Source organism: Acinonyx jubatus, chromosome B1 (genome assembly GCF_027475565.1).
Source record: "Acinonyx jubatus isolate Ajub_Pintada_27869175 chromosome B1, VMU_Ajub_asm_v1.0, whole genome shotgun sequence".
NCBI classification, from domain to species: domain Eukaryota; kingdom Metazoa; phylum Chordata; class Mammalia; order Carnivora; family Felidae; genus Acinonyx; species Acinonyx jubatus.
In genome coordinates, this window is record NC_069382.1 from 196,126,967 (window position 1) to 196,152,980 (window position 26,014).

Consider the following 26,014-nt stretch of genomic DNA (forward strand, 5'->3'; position numbering starts at 1 on the left):
GCCAGTGAGGCTCCAGTGCCCAGTGTCTTTCCTGAGAACCTGTCATTCATTCATTCATCCATCCACCCACCCATCCATCCATCCATTCAACAGAAATCTGTTGAGCACTTTCTATGTGCCAAATAGTGTTCTATGGCTCTAAAATACATCTGAGAACAAACAGATAATTTTCCTGCACGCATTGGCTTGGCTATTTGTAAGGTAGATAATCACTTTAAAAATCATCAACCTGATAAATCTGTAGTTCGAGATGTTTACTTTTGAGTAACAATATTCATGCAGGAAAATACACTCTTTTAATGTACAGTTCTGTGAATTTGGACACAGACAGTCATATAAGCACCACCGCAAGAGAGTCTAGAACAGTTCCATCACCCCCAAAATTCCCTCATCCCAGTCCCTGGCAACCAGTGATCAGTTTGGACTATTCCAGAAAGTCATAGAAACGAAGTTGTATTGTCTATAGCCTTTCAAATCTGTTTTGTTTTCCTTTTTTTTTTTTCACTTCAAATGATGTATTCGAGATTTATCCATGTATCAGTAGCTTTCCTTTTGATTGCTAAGTAGAATACCACTGGATGAATATACATGATTAGTTCATCCATTCACCAGCTGAAGGACTTTTGAATTGTTTCCAGTTTTACATAATTATGTATAAAGCCACTGTAAACATCGGCATTCAGGTTTTTATATGAACTTAAGTTTCCACTTCTCTAGAATAATTAGTTAGAAGCAGGATTGCCGGGTCATATGGTAAGGGTATGTTGAACTTTCTGAGAAACTGGCGAGCTGTTTTCCAGGATGACTAGACCATTTTACATCCCTCTAGATCCTCACCAGTGCTGGTTATTATCCTGTGGTTATTGTTGTCCTATTAATCATTCTATTACGGAGGTGGTGGTTCTAATTTACAATTCCCTAGTGACTAATGGTGTTTTACATATTTTCATTTGCTTATTTTCCACCTAGACACCTTCTGTTCATATCATTTGGCCATGATTCGGCCATAGTGACTTTTCTTAATCAAGCTTTTTTGAGAATTCCTTATATATGCTGCATATTAGTCCTTTATTAGATATCAAGTTTTGCAGAAATTTTGGCCAGTCAGTAGCTTGTCTTTCTATCACCTTAATAGAATATTTTTAGAAGCAGAGCTTTAAATTTTGATACAGTCCAATTTAAAAAAAAAGTGTGTTGATTGATTGTGTATTTGGTGTTGTATCTAAACATCTTTTCCTCACATGAGGTCACAGAGATTTTTTTCCCTTTGTTTTCTTGTAAACGTGTTATACTTTTGGATTTTCTACTTAAAGCTACATGCATTTTTAATTTAGTTCTTCATATGGTGTGAGGTGTGAATCAAGCTTCATTTGCATCCAGCTGTCCAATAGTTCCAGCATGCTATGATGAAAAGACTGTTCCTTCTCAACTGGGTTGACTTTGCAGTTTGTCAAAACTCAATTGGCCATAAATGTGTACATCCGTTTCTGGATTCTTTCCTGTCCCATTGGTCTATTTGTTTATGCCCTACCTGAGATCATACTTTTCCCCATACCTTTACAATAATCCTTGAAATCAGGTAGGGAGAGTCTTCCAACTTTTTTCTTCTTTTGAAAATCATTTTGGCTATTCTAGATCCTTTCCCTTTTCACTAAAACTTCAGAATACACTTGTTAATTTCTACAAAAACAAAACAAAGAAACCTCTGGGTTTTTGTTAGAATGGCACTGAATCTACAGATGAGTTTAGACAGAAGTGACACCCAAACAGTGTGGAGCCTTCCAACCACAGAGTATCTCTCCATAGATTTAGGATTTCTTGGATTCTTCCATCAATATAGTTTTCAATGTACAGATTTTGTACATATTTTTTTACACTTATACCTAAGTATCTTATGGATTTTGGTGCTATTCAAATGGTACATTAAAAAAAAAAAAAAACCTAGTTACCATCTCCATTCACCAGCAGACGGACACTTGGGCTGTTTCCATAACTTGGTTATTGTAGATAATGGTGCTATAGACATGGGGGTGCATGTAAGATGTGGCATATATATTTACAATGGAGTATTACTCAGCCATGGAAAAGAATGAAATCTTGCCATTTTGCAATGATGTGGATGGAGCTAGAGAGTATTATGCTAAGTGAAAAAAGTAGGTCAGAGAAAGACAAATACCATATGATTTCACGCATGTGGAATTTAAGAAACAAACAAACAAAAGAGCAAAGGGAGGGAAAAAAAGAGGGAGAGAGGCAAACCAAGAAACAGACTTTAACTACAGAGAACTAATGGTCACCAGAGAGGAGGTGGTTACGGGGATGGTTGGAATAGGTGATGGCGCTTAAGGACTATACTTACCATGACGAGCACTGGGTGTTGTATAGAATTGTTGAATCACTATATTGTACATCTGAAACCCATATTATGCTGGATGTTAACTAACTGGAATTTAAATAAAAACCTTAAAAATTAGTTATCAATCATTAATTACTGATCTATAGAGATACAGTTGAGTTTTGTATGTTGACCTTGTATCCTGTAACTTTGCTGAACTCACTTCTCAGTCCTAGCAGCTTTGGCAGTAAATTCTTTGGGCTTTCTATGTAGGTAATCATGTTTGCAAATCAGGGTAGTTTTATTTCCTCCTTCCTAATCTGCATGCCTTTTATTTTTCTCTTGTCTTGTTGCTGTAGCTAGAACATTCAATACACTTGGCCTTGATCCTGATCTTAGAAAGCATCTCGTTTTTTTACTGTTATGTTGGTATTAGCTATAAGGTTCTTTGTAGTTCGTTATTCTTTACCAGGTTAAGGAAGTTCCATGTATTTCCAACTTCCTTGGGGTTTTTAAAAATCATAAATGCATGTTGAATTTTGTGAAATATCTTTTCTCAACCCACTGAGACACTCATGTGGTTTCTATAATCTGTTGAAAGATTTTGACTGATTTCAGAAGGTTGAACTTTCCTTATATTTCCATAATAAATCTCACTTGGTCATAATGTATTTTCCCTTCTATATAATGATGGAATCAGTTTGCTAATGCCTCATTTACAATATTACCCCTAGCTTTATGAGTTTTTTAGTTTTCTTTTTCTGGTAGCATCTTTGTATGATTTTGGTACCACAGTAACACTGGCAGTGTAAGTTGGGAAATGTTCTGTCCTCTTCCACTTCTGGAAAAACTGTAGAATTGGTATTCTTTCTAACATATAGAATTGGTAGAATTGGCCAGTGAAGATATTTGGGCCTAGAGTTCTTTACAGGAAGCTTTTAAACTATGAATTCAATTTCTTTAATAAAGATGGTCTATTCTGTTTATTTCTCCTTAAGTCAGAAGAAGAAAGTAAATATTGGTTAGGATTTGGTCATTTACATCTTTCAAGAAATTTCTCCATTTCATGTAACCTTGCAAATATTTGGGCTCACAGTCATTTGTAATATCCCCTGGTTACCTTTGTAATGAGTGTAGATTCGGCAGTGATGTCTCCTCTTTCATTCTGGAATTGGTCATTTGTGTTTTCTCTGTGATTTTCCTGGTCATTTTGGTTAGAGGTTTATCACATGTATTCATCTTTTTAAAGAACCAGTTTTTAGTTTCATTGATTTTCTCTGTTTTATTGATTTCAGCTCTCATCTTTTTTATTAACTTCCTTCTGCTTGCTTCGGGTTTAATTTGTTCTTTTTATTTTTTTTAAATGTTATTTATTTTTGAGAGAGAGAGACAGAGACAGAGCATGAGCCAGGGAGGGGCAGAGAGAGAGAGGGAGACACAGAACCCGAAGCTGTCAGCACAGAGCCCGACATGGGGCTCGAACTCACAAACTGCGAGATCATGACCTGAGCCAAAGTTGGACGTTTAACCAACTGAGCAACCCAGGCGCCCCTATTCTTATTGATTTTCTGTCTATTTATCATTAAGTGTTGAAATCCCCAACCGTAATTGTGAATTTGCCTATTTTTCTTTGCATTACAGTTTTGTCTCACATAGTTGGATGCTCCGCAGTAAGGTGTGTACATTTTTAGGATTACTACATCTTCTTGCTAAATTGTTGCGTGTGTCATTACATAACATCTTCTTCCATGTTCTGAAGTCTGTTTTTTTTTTTTCAGTTGGCCTTAAATGAACTTTTTAATGTTTGTTTATTCGGTTATTTATTTTTAAATATATTCATTTAAATTCAGGTTAGTTAACATATAGTGTAATAATGGTTTCGGGAGTAGAATTTAGCAATTCCTCGCTTCCGTGTAACACCCAGTGCTCATCCCACCAAGTGCCCTCCTTAATGCCCATCACCCATTTAGCCCATCGCCCCACCCTCCTCCCTTCCAGCAACCCTCAGGTTGTTCTTTGTATTTAAGAGTGTCTTTGTGTGATATTAATATAGCCACTTCAGCTTTCTTTTGTTGATGTTTGCATGGTATTTCCAGTGGGGTGCCGGTAAATGTTTAACAACTAGCTCTCTGGTAAAGAGGAAGAAAGTCACTGATTTGTAGATTTTGCTGATTTTTGTGATGTAAGTCCACCCACCATGACTGACTTCAAGTTATCAGTGTGACATCATCGAACACAGAGTAGGAGAGAGATGAGCTGGGATAAGCCTGTTCCAGAACACCCCTGATAATATCTTTTTCCATCCATTCATGTTTAACCTGTATCTTTGTATTTTAAGTACATGTTATGTAGGCAGCCTTTTTTTAAGCCAATCTAATAATTTCTGCTTTCCATTGATATTTAGACCATTTACACTTAATGTAATTAGTGAGACGGTTGGATTGAAATCCATCACCTTGCTTTTTCTTTGTTCCACTTGTTCTCTGTTCATTTGCTGCTCTGCTGCTTTATTTTGGATTCGTTCACCATTTTGTATGATCCCACTTTAATTCCCTATTGGTTTACTATTCCTACCTCTTTTTAAAAAATCATAGCTAGAGGTTGTCCTATATTTATAATATACACCATCAATTAATCTGCATCTACCTTGAAATCATACCGCTTCATGTGTAATGTAAGAATCTTACAGCAGGGGCACCTGGGTGGCTCAGTCAGGTGAGCGTCTGACTTCAGCTTCTGGTTCTGATCTCACGGTTCATGAGTTCAAGCCCCACATCAGGCTTGCTGCTGTCAGTGCAGAGCCTGCTTTGGATCCTCTGTCCCCTTCTCTCTCTGCCCCTCCCCCACGTGCACTCTCTCTCTCTCTCAAAAATAAACATTTAAAGAAATCTCACAGGGGTACCTGGGTGGCTCAGTCGGTTAAACGTCTGACTTCAGCTCAGATCATGATCTTACAGTTTGTGGGTTCAAGCCCTACGTCGGGCTCTGCGCGGACAGCTCAGAGCCTGGAGCCTGGTTTGGATTCTGAATCTCCCTCTGTCTCTGCCCCTTCCCCACTCATGTGCGCTCTCTCTCTCTTTCTCTCTCCCCCTCCCTCCCTCCCTCAAAAATGAATAAATGTTAAAAAAAATGGTTTAAATCTTACAGTAATATACTTCCAGTTCCTCCCACCTATCTTTTGTTTTATTGTGCTGTAGATATATTATTAATTGATTTTATGTTTGCTTCAGACAGTAAATTATATTTTAAAGTGGTTAAAAATGAAAAATACTGATTTGACATTTACATTCCTTTTACCCACTTCCGGTATTTTTTGTTTCTTTGTGCAGCCTCAGTTTCTACAGGATATCAAATTCATTCTACCTGAAAGGCTTGCTTCACCAATTCTTATCGTGAAAGTCTGCTGGTAGTGAATTCCTTCATTTTTTTATTGTTTGCTGCAAAAAGTCTTCATTTGTGTACATTTTTCTTTAATTTTTTTTCAACGTTTTTTACTTATTTTTGGGACAGAGAGAGACAGAGCATGAACGGGGGAAGGGCAGAGAGAGAGGGAGACACAGCATCGGAAACAGGCTCCAGGCTTCCAGCCGTCAGCCCAGAGCCCGACGCGGGGCTCGAACTCACGGACCGCGAGATCGTGACCTGAGCCGAAGTTGGACGCTTAACCAACTGCGCCACCCAGGCGCCCCTTGTGTACATTTTAAAAAGAGATCTTAAGAGAATTCTGGATTCAATTTTTTTTCCTCTTTCGGTGCTTAAATATGTCACTCTCTCGCTTATGGCAATGTTTCCGACAACAGATTTGCCATAATCCCTATCTTTGCTTTCCTGTGGGTCATATGCCTTTTTTCTTCAGCTGCCTTCAAGATTTTCTCTTTCTCTTTGGTTCTAGATACGATGTGCTTATGCATGTTGTTTCTATTGTCATGTTGTGTTTATCCTGGTTGGTGTTCTTGGGGCTTCTTAGACATGTGTGGTTTGGTGACATAATTGTTTGGACAATTCCTGATTATTATCTCTGTAAACATTTTTTCTGACCCGTTCTCTCTCCTCTCCCTCGGTCTCTCTCTCTACTCTGTTTCCGAGATTTCAGTTACATGTATGTTAGACCTTCCATATTTCCTCTTTATATATTTTGGTTACTAACCCTTTGTTGGGCATATCATTTGCATATATCTTCTCCCATTCCATATATTATCTTTTAGATTTGTTGATTGTTTCCTTCATTGTGCAGAAGCCTTTCGTTTTGATGTGGTCCCAATTGGATTCTCTGTTGTTTCTCCCACTTTTTTTTCTCTTATTGTGCCACTTTGAATACTTTCATTTGACTTACCTTCAAGTTCACCTCTTTTGTCCTTGGCTGTTTCAAGTCTATTGGTGAAGCATGTTGGAAGCATGCCTTATCTCTGGCACTATGTTTTGATTTGTTTTTATTAGTGTTAGAGTTTCCATCTGATTCTTTTATAGGTTCCATCTTTTGATTGAAATCCCCATTTTTTAATGTGCACTGTTTTGTCCACTAGATCTTTGAGATGTTTTCAGTTCCCTGTCTGTTAGTTCTCACATCTGATTCATATCCGAACATGGTTCTGTTGAGTGCTGTGTCTCTTCACACTGGGTTTTTGTTTTTTCTTTCCATCGTGTGTCTTACAGCTTTTGGTGAAAGACTGGACATTTCACGTAGGACAGTGTTTATACCTGGAAATGGATGTGTCTCTCCCACGACTGTGCCTTTAGTGTTGTGTGTATGGAAGAACTGAGTCAGCCTAATCAGGGGTTGAGCTGAGTCAGGGTCGGTATGGTTACTCTCAACACACCTCCTCCCGAGTTAGTGTTCCCTCAATGTTCCTGTTCTACCTTCCGCTTCAGGCTTTCTCTATGGGCCTGTGCCTTAGAGAAGGTCTCACTCCTGTTCCTTCTCTTCCTTCTTGTTACTCGATACTTGGTCTGGTTGGGGGCAGCAGGGCACAGGTACATGTTCCCTGTTGTCTTGGCTCAGCCAGTCTTCGCTGGGCTCTGTTTCGCCCAACATCTTGTCTCGGGGATGGGTCTTTCTCATTGACCCTGCCTCTCTCCCAGCAATGGGAAACCGTGAATTGTCTGAGCCCAGGATGATTTTCTGTCCCTTCCCAGAGGTAGAGATTTTATTTTTCTGTTCCTTGCCTCTCACGCTCAGTGAGAAGTCACCTGTGCCCTTGTGGTCACAGAATCTTCCGCCCTTCCTGCTTTATAAGGCTTTTGTTCCAAAGGGGCATGGGGAGCTGGACCTCGGAAGAGCTCTGTGCCCTCCGGAAGCAGTTGCTTTCTCTTCCCCAATCCTGCATCAAGGCAAGCTTTCAACAGCCTCCTTGTCTCTTCATGAATATACAGTGAGGTCAGCAGAGAAGAGCCTGTGAGGAGAGGTGAATTCCCCTTGCATCTGGAGAGTGGTTCTATTCTCTTACTTAAGCCTGCACACAACCCTCAGCAATTCGGTAATCACTGTAACAGAAGTCTCTCACCCTATGGTAGGTTCGGGGGGGCATTTTAAAGAGCATTCATTTTCAGGGCGCCTGGGTGGCTCTGTCAGTTGAGCGTCCACCTTTGGCTCAGGTCATGATCTCAAGGTTCCTGAGTTCGAGCCCCGCATCGGGCTCTGTGCTGACGGCTCAGAGCCGGAAGCCTGCTTTGGATTCTCTGTGTGTGTGTCTCTCTCTCTGCCCCTCTCCTGCTCACACTGTCTCTCTCTCTCTCTCTCTCTCTTAAAAATAAATAAAACATTAAAAAAAATTTTTAAGAGCATTAATTTTCGTGGATACACAGAGAATCTTGGAATCCTTTAAGGGACAGACACTATATAAATGAACTTTTCTTTTTTTAAGTTTATTTATATTCTTGAGAGAGCAGGAGGGCCAAAGAGAGAGGGGGAGAGAGAGAGAATCCCAAGGAGGCTCCAAGATGTCAGCACAGAGCCCAACGCAGGCTTGAACCTACAAACCATGGGATCATGACCTGAGCCAAAGTAAAGAGTCAGATGCTTAACCGACTGAGCCATCGAGGTGCCCGTGAACTTTTCTGTCAGCATAACGTGCTGTGAGATCCCCAGTTTCACATACTGACTGTGTAAAATGCCCCGAGTCTAATTCTGTGCTTCCAGTTAGAACACCATTCTCTAGGAAAACTTCCAAAGTCCTTTTTCTTTTTAAGCGACTAGTTTACTCTGACATGTTTAGCATGAAGTCGTTTTCTGGTTCTGGCACGTCATTTATTTTCATATTTCCTTATTAGCCAATCACACCTCCCTTCTCTTCCTTCTTGTGTAGACTTACGAAGTCCTAATGGTCAACACCTGAACAGTGTCTCAATGCTTTCATTTCAGTTGCTAATAATGCTGCTGGTGTTTCCAGAAGGAGAGAATTGATCAGACTTACGCCGTAGTTTTGTTTCTTCTCGAAGTGTGTGACACCTGAATTCATCTGGCTAGCTTGAGAGCCAAAGAAATATAAATGACCCCCAAGGGATCCAGGCAAAAGCCGGGGATGCTGCTTATCTCTGCTTCCCACAGCTTTTCAGCACGCTTTAACGCAAAGAATTAGGAGGAAGCTCTTGAATCATTTGGGGAACACGTAAAACATGGACCTCCGTGAGCTGGGCTTTCACTTTCGCAAGCATTTCATTGCTCATGCAATAATGAATTGGTATAACGATAACTGGGTCCCGTCTGTTGAGAACTTGCTGTGTGTCTGTCCCTGTATTAAATGCATCGCTTATGTTAGCTCACCATGGGGTAGGGGCTTTTATTATTCCACGGGATCTGAGACTCATACAGGGGTTGAGTCCTCGCCCAATGACAAACAGCTGGCAATGGTAGCCACTGAGACTGGAAGCTAGGACTCTGACCAATTTCTCTGCTACTCGGATGCACTGAGCATCCACTTCTAGACCACCTCCGTGCTAATCCCTGAGCATCAGGGGCTGACTTAATCATATATCCCTGCCCTCCAAGGGCTCACATCCCAGTGAGGAAGGTGGAAATGCATGCCATTAATTAAAATATAGCATGATCAGTGCTGCAGGGAGGTACAGACCAGGGTTTGCTGAGACCCTAGAATAGGAGAGGGTAATAGGGAAGAACAGAGGAACAGCATGGTACTCAATGAACATTCCACAGGGGGAGTCAAATTTGGTCTGGGTCTTGAAGGATAAGTAGGAGTTTGTGAGTATAAAAAATAGAATAAAGATTATGAGACAAGCCACAAAAAATTAAAAATAAAGTATATCCTATTTTTTGCAGTTGGGCAAAATGAGCAGAATCAAAACAGGGCCCCAGGACGAGGTCGGGGCCGGATTTTAGGAATTCTCGTGCTGGGGCGCTTGAACTTTATTCTGTAGCAAATAGAAAACTTGGAGTGATTTTAATTCAGAGATTTGAACTCATGCATAACGACAAGACAACAATAGTAAAATTAGGTGGCATTTATTGGCACTTAATCTGTGCTCAGATGAAACTTCATTCTGTCATCACGATAAGATTATGGAGCAAATACTGTTTCTCCTTGTTGCCGATGAGGGATGCTGAGGCACAAATATGAGGTGACGTAGCTTGTACAAGGCCACTGGACCCATAAGTGTGGGAACTGAGGTTCATTGTCAGGCCTGAAAAATTTCTACACTCACACCTTTAACCCCTCTGCTCCGTTGGTTCTACTGACTCAGATGGAGGTGGGATTCGAATGCCAGGCTGGAGTGGGTGAGGGGCCCTGGTGAGTCCCTGTAGAGACAAAACAAGAACAGAGTAGAGAGGAAGTTTCTGGAAGAGAAAGTGACAAGTCTTGAGCCAATCAAATGATCAGAAGCAGAGACTGAAGGAGGCACAGAGCCCGGGGACTCCGCGGTTCTGACTCGTGCAACTGAGCCGACCGTGGGCTGGAGCTGAGACCCCAGGAGGAGGGCAGTTGGAGAGGAAAGAGCTTGCTCAGGTGGGTTGAGTGTGCAGTGCCCGTGGGACCTCTAGGTGGAGGTGTCCAGGAGGCAGTTGGCTGCACAGATCTGGCCATCCCACCGGCCAGGACCTCCAAGCTGGAGACGGGGTCTTGCCAACGAAGAAAGGACCAGTGGGCAGGACACCTGGGTTCTGGTCCCAGCTGGACTGGAAGTCACTGAACCCCTCCAACTGGTTTCACCTCCTTCATCTAGAAAACGTAGGGGAGGGAGGAAATTACCGCGAAGGTCCCCTCTTGGCAGAAACGTGGCAATTGTATGTTCCCAGTCAAGGAGGCAGTTAGGTTTAGGAACAGATCCCGGAAGCCCGTCGGCTTGTGGGCTAGACATTGGCTAGTGTGTCACACTCCAGGACAGCAGTCCAAGCCTTCAGCCATACCCACAAAGCTAAGCCAGCAGGGTGATAATTATAACTTAGGAGGTTATGGTATTTTTTTTTCCATATTTTTAGTCTGCGTGGTTCTCGTGGGGTGACAGGTCCCACCACATGCGTGTTTACATTGCCGGGGAAGGGGAGATGTTAGCGGGAGGTGAGGCTGATCTTTCCGAGCCACTGGGCTGCGTGGCTCCCCAAGCCTGCCCAGCGTGCTTCTTTGTGCGCTCACAAGTGTTCATGGAGTGTGCAACACGCTCTGGGCTTGTGAAAGCTCCTGGGGATGTAACAGGAAAGGAAACAGACGCTGTCAAGGAAGGTGATTCGAGGATTTTAAGTCCTTTTTTATCAACGTGCAGGTTCACGGTGAACCATTTATTTATTTTTCTTTCGGGTGAAGTTGTAACCCTAATTTCCTCAAACATAGAATCCCAGGATCTTCATAAACGCTCTTGGTTTCAGTCCCGGTTGAATTAACAGATTTAATGCAATGACCTTGTAGAGATTTTGGAATATACAACACATAAAGTAGCAGCGCCTGGGTGGCTCAGTCGGTTGAGCGTCTGACCTTGGCTCAGGTCCCGATCTCACAGTTTGTGGGTTCGAGCCCCACGTCGGGCTCTGTGCTGACAGCTCAGAGCCTGGAGCCTGCTGCAGATTCTGTGTCCCCCCTTCTCTCTCTGCCCCTCTCCCACTCACGCTCTGTCTCTCGCTCTCAAAAAATCAATAAACATTTTTAAAAGTTAAAAAAAAAATTTTTAAACATATAAAGTATACATTATGCATGTGGATGAATGCATGTGGATTATTTTTATTTTCAGCATATTTCAGCATAAACGTGGTGTAATTTGGTGGAAGATGTCTGGATTTTGAGGGAGACCCAGCAAGGTTCCGATCATCGTTCTGGATGACCCCAGAGAAAGGGGGAGGGGACGCTGGGTTCAGATAAGGCTCTGAGTCTCCCGGCTGTGCCCCCAGGCCCGTTACTTAACTACTCCAAACCCCAGCTTCCAGGATTGAAGATCCTAATAGCGCTGCCTCCCAAGGCCCTTCCAAGGATCAAGTGGAGTGTGAAACTATAGTTCATGCCCTGTAAATATTAGCTTTGCTGAGGAGTAAATAATCTATGTGAAAAACCTTGAAGAACTTATAGCACGTGGTCGATGTTCAGTCAATGGCCACGTTCGTATTGCAGCTCTCGGTGTCGTAAGTAAAATCACAACTCATGGAAACAAACGAACAGCTGTACCGCGCCCTGGGCTGGAAGTGGTAGGGATGGTGATCCCGTCCGGGCTTTTCCACTCACCATCTCCACGGCCCTGAAATTACCCCTTTACCCACTCAGTTTCTCCATCTGTGGCTTGGGTGCTTTGGGGCTGGGTGGGGATAACGTGTGAAGGAACTTTGCACCCTAGAAAGCTCTGCGTGACTGATTTGTGCATCGCGATGGTGGTTAGAGGTGTCGCTTCCAGTGGCTGAAAATAGATTCGGGGGTGGCCCTTTCCCCACCAGGTCATTGCCAGAAGTTTTAATCAAGAAGGACTTGAGGAATTTCGTTCATCTCTTAAAAAAAAAAAAAAAGTTTATTTATTTTGAGAGAGAGAGTGAGTGAATGAGAGCAGGAGAGAGGCAGAGAGAGAGAAGGAGACAGAGAATCTCAAGCAGGCTCTGCGCGGTCAACACAGAGCCTGATGCAGGGCTCGAACTCACACACCGGGAGATCGTGACCTGAACTGAAACCAAGAATCAGATGCTTAACCGACTGAGCCGCAGAGGCACCCCCGTTCATCTCTAATCCAATTTAGGGGTACTCAGACTTTGGATCCTGGACATCCTTTCTAGGCAAGGTCATAACCAACTCCTCTCACCTGCTTGGTTTGTCATTTGCTGTCCCCGGGAGGCAGGGCTGCCCCTCCACGGGGCTGTCATCACTCACTGTCCTCCAGGGAAACCCCAGTCCTGGCTGTGGCAGCGTTGACCCATCCCATTCCTTCCTGAGCCAGACTCAACAGCAGCTAGCTCAAATTCTGTGCTCTTTGAAGATTAAATAACTTTATCCTTGCCAAATTCTTAAAACAAGGCTTGTTGGGGGTGCCTGGGTGGCTCAGTCGGTTGAGCGTCCAACCTCCGCTCAGGTCATGATCTCGCGGTCTGTGAGTTTGAGCCCCGCGTCGGGCTCTGTGCTGGCAGCTCCGAGCCTGGAGCCTGCTTCGGATTCTGTGTCACCCTCTCCCTCTGCCCCTCCCCTACTCATGCTGTGTCTCTCTCTGTCTCAAAAATAGACATTAAAAAAATTTTTTTAATAAAAAAATAAATAAAACAAGGCTTGTTGGTACAAGCAAATGCTCCGTAAAGATTAGCCGCTTTTATTAGCAATGTTTTAAGAGCTTAGAACAGTGCTTGGCCCGGCGCCTGGGTGGGTCAGTCGGTTAAGTGTCCGATTCTTGATTTCGGCAGCTCAGGTCATGATCTCAGGGTTCATGAGTCCCAGCCCCGTGTCGGGCTCCGCACTGATAGTACAGAGCCTGCGTGGGGTTCTCTGTCTCCCTCTCTCTCTGCCCCTTCCCTGCTCACTCTCTCTCAAAAATAAATAAACATAAAAAAAAAAAAAAAAAGAACAGTGCTTGGCACATAGCAAGGTACATAGTTTGCTGTTTGTATTATAATCATTCCTTTATTTGGTCAGTCAACACACCCTTCCCACGTGTCTTCTTCACGCCAGAGATCCAGGAAGACCAAGGCCAGAGACCGTGACAGGCCCTGCCCTCGGGGAGCTCACAGTCTCCTGAAAAGCAGACAGATAAGCAAAAATGCATGGCGGGTGGAAATGTTGTCAAGGAGAAATGCCTGGGGAAGGTGGGGTGAAGAGGAAAACCAAATCTAATCTGGGGGGGTCCTAAGAAAGAATGATATCAGAGAGGTGTTTTGAGGAGTACAGGACGCATGTAAAGAACTTTGCAGCGTCTGGTACCTAACAGCTTCCTGGAGGCAGTGTCTCTGGAGCTGCACCCTTTGTGGGAGAGCCTACTGAATGAGGGGAGAGAGCAAGAGACAGACAGACAGACAGAAGGGGAGTTCTAGGAACATCGAGCAGCATGCAGATGAAGGCCGGGGTGGTGTGGGCAACCCCAGGGGCATGGTACAGCTCAGAAGATCTCCGGGCAGCACTAAGAACCCTGAGTGCCAGACCCCAGAAGTCCGGCTCACCTAACCGCACAGGTTCCAAGCCCTAGTACCTTGTCTCGCTCCACTAAAACTTAAAAAAAGACTCCAGGATCAGGTCAAATTTCCAAGCCACGTTTGCTATTGAGTTGGTCCCCTTCGAGAGCCAGCAAAGCACATGAGCCCATTAAAGGCTCTGAGAAGTCCAGCAGGAAGGAACGTGGTTGAACCTCGTCTTTTCCCGGACACGTTTGACCTCAGAATCCTTCCTCCTCCAAAATGTATTCGCCTCACGCGGAGCTGATGGTATTCCCAGGAGCACAGATCATAAGACAGCCGTGAGGTCAGGGAGACCTTTAAGCTGGGTGCAACTGTGGCCTGCGTCTCGGATCAGAAAGCCAACTCCCCCGTCAGAATTGAGAAGGACAGACTGGAGAAGACGACTCTGGAGGCCTGAGGACTGGGGGGGAGGCCGCTGCAGGAGATCTGAGCAAGGGCTGTAAGTCCACACAGAGGAGGAAGCGGGTATAGGAGCTGTGCCTGGTGGAGTCACCTGGCTCTGATGGTGGAATTTAACTGTTACAGTGGTGCGTCCCCTGAACCTGGGAGTCAGGATCAGGGTTCTAGACTTAACAGCAGGGCTAGCGAGGGGGTGGCTGAGGCAAACCATTCCTCCCCCTCAAGCCCTGTGGCCAGTTCCAAAAGGGAGGGGACGATGCAAGATGGTTTCCAAGGGACCCTTCGCTTCTGTTGTGCTGACACTCTAAGGCCACCAGCCATCTCTACTTCTGAGGCATGGTCCGGCTTTATGGCATCAGGGGTGAAAGAGCCAACGGATGTGCATTTATTAAATGCCTACTGTATACTTGGCTGAGCGCCAGGCCCTGGGAGGGAAGGAAGGCGTAAGGGAGCATCAGGACCCGTCCTCACATAACTCCTGGCAGTCACCTTAGTACAGGAGAAAGGACTCTGGAGTCAGAAGACCGAGGGAGGCGAAGCCCAGCTCTGCCACACCAGCTAGATGGCCTGGGGCAAGTCCATGGCCCCTCTTAGTGATCTCCTTGGGCTGTACAACAAAGTACACAAACACAAGAGAAGGTCACTCCCTCGACGTTCTGGAGGCCAAATCGTTACCAAGACGTCAGCAGGGCTGTGCTCCCTCGGGAGACTCTAGGGGAGGACCCTTCCTTGCCTCTTCTGGCCTCCAGTGGCTCCAGGGGTTCCTGGGTTTGTGGCCTCTCCAGTCTCTGCCTGCTCCCATGGCCCTCTCTGTGTGTCCAGCCCCGTTCTTTTCTCTCCTATAAGGACGTCAGTAATTGGGTTTAGCGTGGGCCCTACAATTTATCTTGAGATGATTTTATCTTGAGGTCCTTAATTATATCTGCAAAGAGGCTGCTTCCAAATAGAGTCCCATTCACAGGTACCAGAGGTTAGCACTTGGATATAGCTTTGGAGGGATAGTATTCAACCCACAACACCCCTTCATGCCTCTACTGTCTCCTCTGAAAATGGAGATCATTATAGCACCTGCCTCATTGGGTGCCTGGGGCATCATAAGACCCTCGGCCTGGACCCTGGACAGCTGGTTGTTCTTTTTCCCCCATCCACATTCAGGAGGAGTCTCGTACCTGACCTCCAGCTTTACATCTGCCCGATGCTCTCGCTTCGACGCACTGTGATTCCGGGCCACCAAAGCGCTCATTTCGGTGGCATGTGGATTATGACAAAAATGTTTTTCATGTTCTGTCGTCAGCCCCAAGCGTGCACGGGAGGCAAGAATGTCACTGTCTCTGGGAGTGCAGTCACGGGCCACAGACATTTGTCGCTTGATGGGTCATGACAGCCAGGACGGAATGCTGCTTGTACCCTGAATTCTGAATGGGCTGGGGCTGCTGGACCTGTCAGGGATTTATGGGGAGCACGTCCGTGCACACAGCCATCACTGCAAGTCGTGGGCGCGTCCCTGCCTCCTGCACTCACTGAACCCACGGGCTGGGCCAGGAGCTGTCCAGGCCCTGGGAACGCACAGACAGCGCGATGTTCCAGAACACTCAGCACAGACAGAAGAGGCCAGGTGCACAGACTGAGATGCAGGGAAGGAAGTCCCTCAAGATCGGAGCCCAGCCTCAGGCTCATGGTCGGATCCGGTGGGTTACAGAGGAGCACAGCTCGGTGCTAGCACCTGCGAAGGAATTAAGTATCTGCTCACAGGATGCCTAATGAACAGGCAAGATCCCCACCTCTGAAGGCAGGTCGATCTACAACGGAAAGAACGAGCAGACACAAAGATGCTAAAAATGTGCAAGTCAGGGTCTGGAGACCAATAGGTCATGAGGATGAAGTTTAGGGTGGCCCCCAGGCTTCGGGGTGACGGAGTGGACGGCGTTGAGGCTAAGCGTGACAGGGAGAAGAGATTTGAATGCCAACTCTACCAATGCAAGCCATGCCTGAGATTTCCGGAGCGCTCACTCTGGACCAGCCAGGCATCGGGCTGAACCCTTGGCACATCGTGTCGTATTTAATCCTCATCACGGCTCGATGAATAAGCCGTTCTTATTATCCGCATTTCACCAAACTGAGACAGAGACGCTTAAGTCACTTGCTAAACTCCTTTCCAGCCACACCGACCTGCTTTCGGTTTCCCAGCACACCACATCAGTTCCCTCGTGAGGCTCAAATAACCCAAGGGGACATTTGCTCAGGTTCCCAGTCCTGCCTCCCCCCAGTTTAGGCTGAGTGACTTTTTGTGCTTACAGAAACATCGATACAAACGTTACTTCAAACAGGGATTCTGCCAGTGTATAAGGCACACCTCAGCTTGGCACCTCCTGGCTGTGGGACTTCCTTCATGCCTCCGTCCTTCTCTGAGCCTCATCTGGAAAATGGGCCCCATGCAAACGTGACCCTGGGGGCTCTTGTGAAGAGGAAAGGAGAACCCATGGGTGAGTGTGCCCTCTAAGATACGAAGCAAGTGGAGAGCATCGCCGGGGCGGCCGGTGTGTGGCGGCTGGTTGGGGGCAAGTGTCCAGCAGCCCAAGGGCCCAGATTCCAGCGTCCGTGTCGCCTGCCTCGTCCAGCCCTCCCCGTTCCCATGCTCACTGAAGGCCATTCTGAAAACTGAGTCGCGACCTCTTTAATCACAGCACATTGTGGTTCCAAGGGACAGATTTCGGCTGCTGTGACGACTGTAAAATGGAATTACGTCTGCAAATTAATTTGCTGGAAAGGATCCACATTTCCCAAAGTTTTTCTGGAAGCCGAGACGAGCAATCACAGCATAGATGCCCTCCTGGCCTCGTTGATTTTGGGGCGAGGCAGTGAGATGACCCCACCACTCGGCACGTTAGGGCGCCTCAGGGCCAAGGGACCCCCCAGCACCACAGCAGTGCCCTGAAGAATAAGAATCAGGGCCCAGCACACTCGGCCGTCCAGCCTTCACTTTTCGCTCAGCTGAGGTGAGATGGATTCACAGACCAAAACTTGCCGTTTTAAAGGAGCAATTCTGTCGCATGGAGTACATTCTCAGCACCACCCAGCCACCACCTCTGTCTAGTTCCAGAACGTCTTCATGTCCCCCCGAGGACACCCATTCAGTGGTCACCCCCCATCTGCCCCTCCCCCATCCTGGGGCACCCGCGATCTGCCTTCTGTCTCTGGATTTTCCAACTCGGGGAGGTCCTCGTAGATCCCACCTATGCTAAACTAAAACGGTTTCCTGAGATTGGCAGCAGGCTCAAAGGGTCCCAAACGTCCCCGGTTGTCGGCATGCCTGACCCGGCGTCAGTGCCAGAAGCAGAGTGACATTTGTCAAGGTGCGGTTTCTTCCTCTTAGCTGAGATCTTACCCCACCCGTGTTCGTGCTGCCTGGGATTCCCGCTCCCCCAACCCACCTCCCCCCAGCAGACCGCCTCCACCCCGCACCTGGTGCACCCCACTTGGTTTTTAATTTTTTAATTTTTTTAAATGTTTCTTGAAAACTCCTTTTATTTAAAAAAGTTTTTTAACGTTTATTTATTTTTAAGAGACAGAGCATGAGCAGGGGAGGGGCAGAGAGAGAGGGAGACACAGAATCCGAAGCAGGCCCCAGGCTCCGAGCTGTCAGCACAGAGCCCGACGCAGGGCTCGAACTCACGGACCGCGAGATCATGACCTGAGCCGAAGTCGGACGCTCCACCGACTGGGCCACCCGGGTGCTCCGGAGCACCCCATTTGGGTACCTCCCCGGGGGACACACCTGTGTTTCCGGGGATGCCCGCATCTTGTTCTTGAACCCGCTTGTGGCTTACAGAGGGCAGGAACCACGTGGTGCAGTGGACAGAGTCCCGGCTCCGCCCTCCGAGAAGCTGGGTTACTGTCCCCATGTCCCCTCTCTGAGGGCTGGTGAGTGTAAACTGTGACGTGCAGTGACATCGTCTTTGTCCTGTCTTTGGCAGCCCCGGAAGTGTTCCAGGTGTATGTGGAGGGAGGCCCCGGCTACTCGTACCCCGTCGACTGGTGGTCCCTGGGTATCACGGCCTACGAGCTGCTGCGGGGCTGGGTAAGATGTGTGCCTGCACGGGGAGCACGGGGAGCAGGGGCTCAGGTCCACCCGGACTGGGGTGCTGTCGGCCAGCCGTTCGGCTGGGGAGGCGCGCACGCGTGAGGAGTCAGAGGCCCCGGGTCTCCGCCCTGATCGTCCGTGTGCCTGGGGTCCCTGAGCATCAGAGGGGCCCCAAGCGAGCTCCTGGTCCAGCCGCCTCACTCTGCTGGCAGGAAAAGGACGTCCCAGCGGGGAAGATCTTCCGTCAAGGCCAGCAGCTCAAATGCCCCGAGCACCTCGGCATCGTGGTTTCAGACGCTGCCGTCTTTCATCCCACGACCCTGCATCCGTGCCTGGCCCTCCAGCTCATTTCGAGGCTCTTTCAGTATAAGGCCCTGTTCCTTTCCCCTTTATGTGTTTTCCCTGTATCTGCCCTGAGCACAGAGGTAGATGTCCCATAAAATCGGGGCGTTCGGTACGTACTTTTGTTTGTATTTCACTGAATGCGATAGCCAAAGACAAGTAACGGCGACTAATAACTCATTTTTACTTTGGCGGACAGAATTATGACGAGCTCATTTCGAGGCGTTTGTTCTCTGCACAAGAATCGTTTGCCAACAATGCCCCTTGACCTTGGTTTCCCTGTTGGTGCAACGGGGTAACAGCCTTCGGTCGGTTTCATGGAGCTGCGGTTACCGCAGGGTCTCTCAGTGCTGCCGGAAGGAGACGTGGGATTTGCGTGTCACTTGCCTTGTCCAGCAACAGTGTCCCTGCCCAGAGCCACGATTTTCAGTGCGTCACAGTCATTTGTGTCCACGCACATCCAGGCCAACGGAAGTGCACTCCCTGAAGGCAGGGGGCGCCAGTGTGTGTGATACAGGGTGAGGAAGGAAGGAAGGAAGGAAGGAAGGAAGGAAGGAAGGAAGGAAGGAAGGAAGGAAGGAAGGAAGGAAGCAGTTTGCAAGCTGCCAAAGCCATGGGAATGCAAATATTATTATTTTCCATCCTGTAGTTTAAGCAACTATTGTGTGCTCCCGATCTCCGTGACCTCCTCTGAATGCCTCAAAAACATAATTACTATATGTGATGTGTCTAGAATTTAAAATATATATATGTGAATATATATGAACTTGTTAGTTTTCTCAGGCACTGAATGAAAAAAATCCATCTTATTTTTGGGTGGTTCCTTGGTCATCTGCCGGTTTCATTGGTGCTGGTTTCATTGAGAGTCCCTAACGCTGTATGACCACAGGACACAGGCATCCTTCAGATGCTCTTTGTCTGATATCCTCAGTCACACAGATAACCCTGGGTGAGCGGTTGCCCCAGGCATGATTGGGTGTTCACCAGCGGAAAGTCCATTGTCTGTGTTAAATAAAAATCAGTCGGGTACATTTGCAGATCTAATTGGCTTTATCGTTTTCTAAGTGACGACATTTTGGGCCCGTGGGGTTTTTTGTTCTTTTTCTTTTTGTTTTCATTTTTGTTTAACATCTGTCATTCCTCACGGGTCAGAGCAGTCAAAGATGAGGACTTGACAAAAAGGCCCAAGGATAGAGTGGCTCTTGCTGGTTCCAAGATGAATTGTGTCACTTTTAATTCGACTGAGTTTTCTACTCAGAGATTCAAATGCCATGTTCAGGAGAAGAAGGACAGGCACACAGTGGGATTGGAGCCTTCGGCACGGGGACAGAGTGGTTGGTTCAGTGAAAGGACACCTGTTATGTGCTCGTGTAAACCTTTCTCACAGATGTCTTGGTCTGGCTTCACCTTGGAGAGGTTTATGCAAATACTCGGCTGTTTTTCTTTTTTTTATTTTTTCTTTTTCCATTTTTTTAAATTTATTTATTTATGTATTTATTTAATATGAAATTTATTGTCAAATTGGTTTCCATACAACACCCAGTGCTCATCCCAACAGGTGCCCTCCTCAATACCCATCACCCACCCGCCCCTCCCTCCCACCCCCCATCAACCCTCAGTTTGTTCTCAGCTTTTAAGAGTCTCTTATGCTTTGGCTCTCTCTCCCACTCTAACCTCTTTTTTTTTTTTTCCTTCCCCTCCCCCATGGGTTTCTGTTAAGTTTCTCAGGATCCACATAAGAGTGAAACCATATGGTATCTGTCTTTCTCTGTATGGCTTATTTCACTTAGCATCACACTCTCCAGTTCCATCCACGTTGCTACAAAGGGCCATATTTCATTCTTTTTCATTGCCACGTAGTACTCCATTGTGTATATAAACCACAATTTTTTTATCCATTCATCAGTTGGTGGACATTTAGGCTCTTTCCACAATTTGGCTATTGTTGAAAGGGCTGCTATAAACATTGGGGTACAAGTGCCCCTATGCATCAGCACTCCTGTATCCCTTGGGTAAATTCCTAGCAGTGCTATTGCTGGGTCATAGGGTAGGTCTATTTTTAATTTTTTGAGGAACCTCCACACTGCTTTCCAGAGTGGCTGCACCAATTTGCATTCCCACCAACAGTGCAAGAAGGTTCCCGTTTCTCCACATCCTCTCCAGCATCTATGGTCTCCTGAATTGTTCATTTTGGCCACTCTGACTGGCGTGAGGTGGTGTCTGAGTGTGGTTTTGATTTGTATTTCCCTGATGAGGAGCGACGTTGAACTTCTTTTCATGTGCCTGTTGGCCATCCGGATGTCTTCTTTAGAGAAGTGTCTGTTCATGTTTTCTGCCCATTTCTTCACTGGGTTATTTGTTTTTTGGGTGTGGAGTTTGGTGAGCTCTTTATAGATTTTGGATACTAGCCCTTTGTCCGATATGTCATTTGCAACTATCTTTTCCCATTCCATTGGTTGCCTTTTCGTTTTGTTGGTTGTTTCCTTTGCAGTGCAGAAGCTTTTTATCTTCATAAGGTCCCAGTAGTTCATTTTTGCTTTTAATTCCCTTGCCTTTGGGGATGTGTCAAGTAAGAAATTGCTACGGCTGAGGTCAGAGAGGTTTTTTCCTGCTTTCTCCTCTAGGGTTTTGATGGTTTCCTGTCTCACATTCAGGTCCTTTATCCCTTTTGAGTTTATTTTTGTGAATGGTGTGAGAGAGTGGTCTAGTTTCAACCTTCTGCATGTTGCTGTCCAGTTCTCCCAGCACCATTTGTTAAAGAGACTTTTTTCCATTGGATGTTCTTTCCTGCTTTGTCAAAGATGAGTTGGCCATGCGTTTGTGGGTCTAGTTCTGGGGTTTCCATTCTATTCCATTGGTCTCTGTGTCTGTTTTCGTGCCAACACCATGCTGTCTTGATGATGACAGCTTTGTTCAGCTCTCTGTTTTTCATACCGGAAACAATCACATTTAGTAAAAAAAGCTATCCCAGAAAACACTCCTAAGTTTACCTCTGGAGTGTGTAAACATAGGGGTTGTCCTTCCTTCTCAAATTCCAACACTGGGTCAGTGTCAGTGACACTGTCATTATCCACCTGTTTGTTCCTTGATGGCCTCCAAAGCCAGGGAGTTTTTCACCTCCAAAAGATGGAAGTCGTGATGGGAACTTTCCAGTGTGTGCTCTCCGATCTAGAGCTGGAAAGGATGAGATATGTGGGTGGGAAATGGATAAGACCAATACAGCCTGCTGGCTAGGGACCCAGAAATACTCTAGACCCAACCTGGGAAACAGCTGTCTCTCCCGCAGTGCTCTGTAGGGAGAGCCCAGGAATCGAGTGTCATTAATCGAGTGTCATTCTCTGCATAAATGCAGAGCATCCGGGAGCCTGGTTGGATCTTGCAGCCTGGACCAGGATCATAAGGAGGCTCTCTCAGCCTGATCCCAGTCTTCACCCTGCAGGCACGCTAAGTGAAAGAGAGATCAAGAAAGTGTCACCCTCTTAGAGCACAGGCACCTTGGTCACCCCAGACGGTGACCACACCCTCTGATTAGAACAGGGGGAGGAGAGGTGTGAGAAGGAGGTTTCCTGCCCACAGACTCAGAGAAGGGACTGAGGATCTCAGCATGGCCGATATCCCCAGGCATCCCTGACAGGTGATTACCACCTACGGGCTGATTCCCCTCTGCATCCAGGGAGCTCATAGAACCTGTTTCATTTTTTGACAGCTTGCAAGGCTAGAAAGTGTTTCCTCTCACCCACCTGAAAGCCGCTTTGTCCTAGCAGATAAAGAGGATCCTAGAGGAATTCACAGGGTCACACCCTGGCCCTGCCAGGTGCCTCGTCTGTGATCTTAACCAAAGCCAATAAACAGATCAGGTGCTTAGAATCCTCATGTCTCAACTGGGAAATAAGAAATTAATAATATCTACCCAACAGGGTTGCTTTGAGAATTAAGTCATTTCGGTGATGCAAATTACCCTGCATGTGCCTGATGAATGTCAGCAACTGTCTGCTTCCTGCTGTGATTCCTGCCCCGGGTGGGGGGCGGGGGGGCTGCCAGCAGCAGGCCTGCGTCCTCTCTGACTCAGCCCCTTTACAGCCGGAGACGGGGCACGGGGAGTGGAGGCTGGGTCCCGCCTGGTTGGTGAGCCCCGGCCGGAAGGCCCAGGGGCCCGGGGAACAGAGGTCCGCGTCCCTTCCCCACTCTAGGCGCCTCAGTGCTCTGATTCCGGCTTGGTCACTTCGCTCCTCTGAGTCCCAGCTTCCTCCTTCATCAAATGGGGATTATGAGGCCGACCCACAGGGTCACGGCGGGGATGACGTGAGAAAACGTGGGCAGAGCACACGCAGAGTCTGGCACCCAGGAAGCTTGCTGATTATCACATAAGTATGCTCCTGAGACAGGTCGATGAAGATAAAGTGCTGAGGACTTGCTCAGAGGAGCGTGGGAGAGTGTGTGAGGGAGCAGACGCTTAAGCCGGGTCACATAGGCGCCGCTGGAGGGAACAGTGTGAGTACAGATGGGGAAGGGCCGCTGAGGTGGACACAGCAAACATCTCTGACTGACCAGCAGTCAGGACAGTCAGAGGACGGCCCGTAAAAGACCCTGAGAACAGCCGGAGGCACTGGGCTTCACCCTGTAGGCATCATGGTGCTGTCTGTGGCCGCGTCAGCACAACGGTTGAGCGAGGGTGTCCTTCGGAATCACACGTTGCTGGGCTCACCTCCCGGCTTCGCTGCGCAGTCTCTGAACGATCGGCGGTGAGCCCACTTCTCATCTATCGGGTGAGGGGACAGGGTTCCTCGACTTCGGCCCTGTGGACGCTGGGGGGCCGGGAGTGCTCTGTGATGGGGGCCGTCCTGGGCAGCGCAGGACGTTCAGGAGCACCCGGGGCCTCCACCTAGCAGAGGCCGGCGGAAATCTCCCCTCTGCCTCGCGACAACCAAAAACATCTCCAAACGTCAGCCAATTTAAATCGCTCCTGTTTGCGAACCACTGCCGTGTGGTAACCAGAACCGAATGAGGCTCCGCGTGCACTGCATGGCACGGAGAGGGCTCTCGATGTGGGCAAAGGGTGAGCCCCCAAACCCCACCCGTGGTGCCATCCCAACCGCCTCCCTGACCTTGTCTTTGACCCCTGTCAGCACTTCTCCCTGTGGCCGGGTAGAGAGAGAAGGTTGGGGGTGCAGAGAGGGGATGAATAAAGAGGGAGGGTGTGTGGAGCTCCCCTAGGGGGTGGGGTGCAGAACTAAAGAACTTGGGGTACGCGGGACGGGCAGGCTCGACCGCAAAACCGGGGAATTACTGGCACGTGAACCTGAAGGAAGGAGGGAGGTGGTCCTGGGGTTGAACGCTGACGTCTTGTCCCGTGGTAAAGCAGAGAGAGCACTGTGCCAGGAGTCAGGACCTGGGAGGAAACAGACTCTGTGACCTCACTCTCCAGGTTTTACGTCTCCATTAAGGGAGGGGAAGGAACGGGGGTTTCGCGTGGTTTTCAGGCCGAGTTTCCCGGACCTCTGGCACCCAGCACAGGTAGTTCAACAGTTCTGAGGAGGGGGACGTGATGTCTCTGGCTTTGGACGTTTCATAGCCCGAGGACCTGTTCTTTGCTTTCATCTGGTCCGCGTTTGAGATCTGGAGGGAAGAGGTGTGGGGGACACACACACACACACACACACACACACAAACATTGGATTGGACGGTCCCTAAAGCCCAGCTCAGCTCTGGCTGTCCAAATAACAAGTCTGCAACAATTCTGTTCCCCCCCCCCCTCCACTTCTCAGTCAATTGGGGTTTTCTGTAAACCGGGGGTTCTGGAATGGAGACACACATGCGCTCCATAACGAGTCTGTCCGGTGTCCCGCTGCGAAAATCACTTTCGCCAGTGGTTCACGTGATTGCTTTACCTTAGAAATGCCACTTGCTTTCCTGAGTCAACACATCCTAAGGCCGGTGCGTGCGAACTAAGCTTCCATAGAAGTCTTTACCCCAAGCAGATGGAATATCGATCTGAGTATTTGCCGATATCCTTGTAGAGGGAGCTGGGTTTCTCTACAGCCGTCTGAACGGACGAAGGCTGAACCTAAAGCCGCTGAGCGTATTCTGCGCACGGTGTTCCGCGCTTAGCTGGGAACGTATTGAACTGCTGTGTTGGCCTCGTGGCTTGTCGGGGTTGCCATTATTATTGGTCTGGCTCCCTCCAGAAGTGGAGAGAAGGACAGAGCTAGAGAGTGACCGGCTTGGAGGTCGGGTGGCGAGGCAGATGGATCACGCTTGTCGCTGGCTGGTTCTCCGGTGGGGCACTCGGCATGGTGAGCTCTGGTGGCATCGAGGAAAGAGCAGCAAAGGAGATCCTGCATCTCTGTGGGACGCGGCAAGGTCCCCGTGGGTCTCGCAGCCTCAGTGTCCCGACTCCTAAGATGCGGAGGTGGGAGTGCTCCATCGCCTGAGGTCCTCCAGCCTCCAGCAGCTGGTTTTCCAGGTGCGGCTGGGACAGGGTGGGAGGCATGGTTTTCTCCAAAGGCAAAAAGATGGGAAGAAGCGATCCTGAACCGCCCAGAAACCGACATCTCCGCTCTCAGTTAATGCTCATTCCTGCGACTTCTAATCATGGTAGCCGTTATGGGGGCAAAGGCAGAGGCAGGCAGCAGCCTCGGGAGGAAATTCTGAAACGTCCATTACTGGAACTATCCTCCACTTCCCATTAAATTGGAAGACGGTGTTTGAAGACATATAGTAAATAATGTTAGCACATCTAGGTAGCCGGCCTTTCTAGGCAGCCCCAGGTTTTGCTTTTGATCTACATGTTACAGGGCAAAAGGGAGAGTTCCCAGCTTGATTGGCAGATGAAAGAGGAGGCAGCCAGTCCGGAGAAGGTGCCCTTCTGGGTGGACACATCGCAAGTCACAGGCACGCTCCCGTGGGCAGGCGTGTTCCCCAGGGGAGCCCCGTTTGGTGAAGATAAAGACGTTCCAGGGAACGGTCATGCACCCAGGGCTCAGGACCCCCTCACCTTCTTGGCTGGCGGCTCCTAGTGGCAGCAGCCCCGTGGGAATTCAAGTTCCACGGGATTGGAGCCCACACCCTGTGAGCCCAGTACGGGCTCTGACCCACAGCCGGTCTCTAGTCAGTGTTTGTGGATGGACAGGCTCATCATGCCCGTCACTGGGCTCTGAGGTCTGCTGGACGGCCGGGGCCCACCTTCAAGGACCCCACCCCTACAGGAATCCCACAGCAGTCAGGTTCACGGGGACGGCGATGAACTCCTTGCTCTCAGTTTCTCTAGTTGTTACACCACCCG

General features: G+C 47.8%; 1 protein-coding gene across 8 annotated transcripts in view; it reads left to right on the forward strand.

Moving 5' to 3' along the window:
* Positions 1 to 26,014, forward strand: part of STK32B (serine/threonine kinase 32B) — a 387,425-nt gene that overhangs the window by 335,268 nt on the left and 26,143 nt on the right. For all 8 annotated transcript variants that reach the window (XM_053217584.1, XM_053217583.1, XM_027033784.2 and 5 more), the window contains one exon: positions 18,284 to 18,387. In XM_053217584.1, the coding sequence (XP_053073559.1) occupies positions 18,284 to 18,387 (104 nt within the window). The remainder of the gene's footprint in view (positions 1 to 18,283; positions 18,388 to 26,014) is intronic.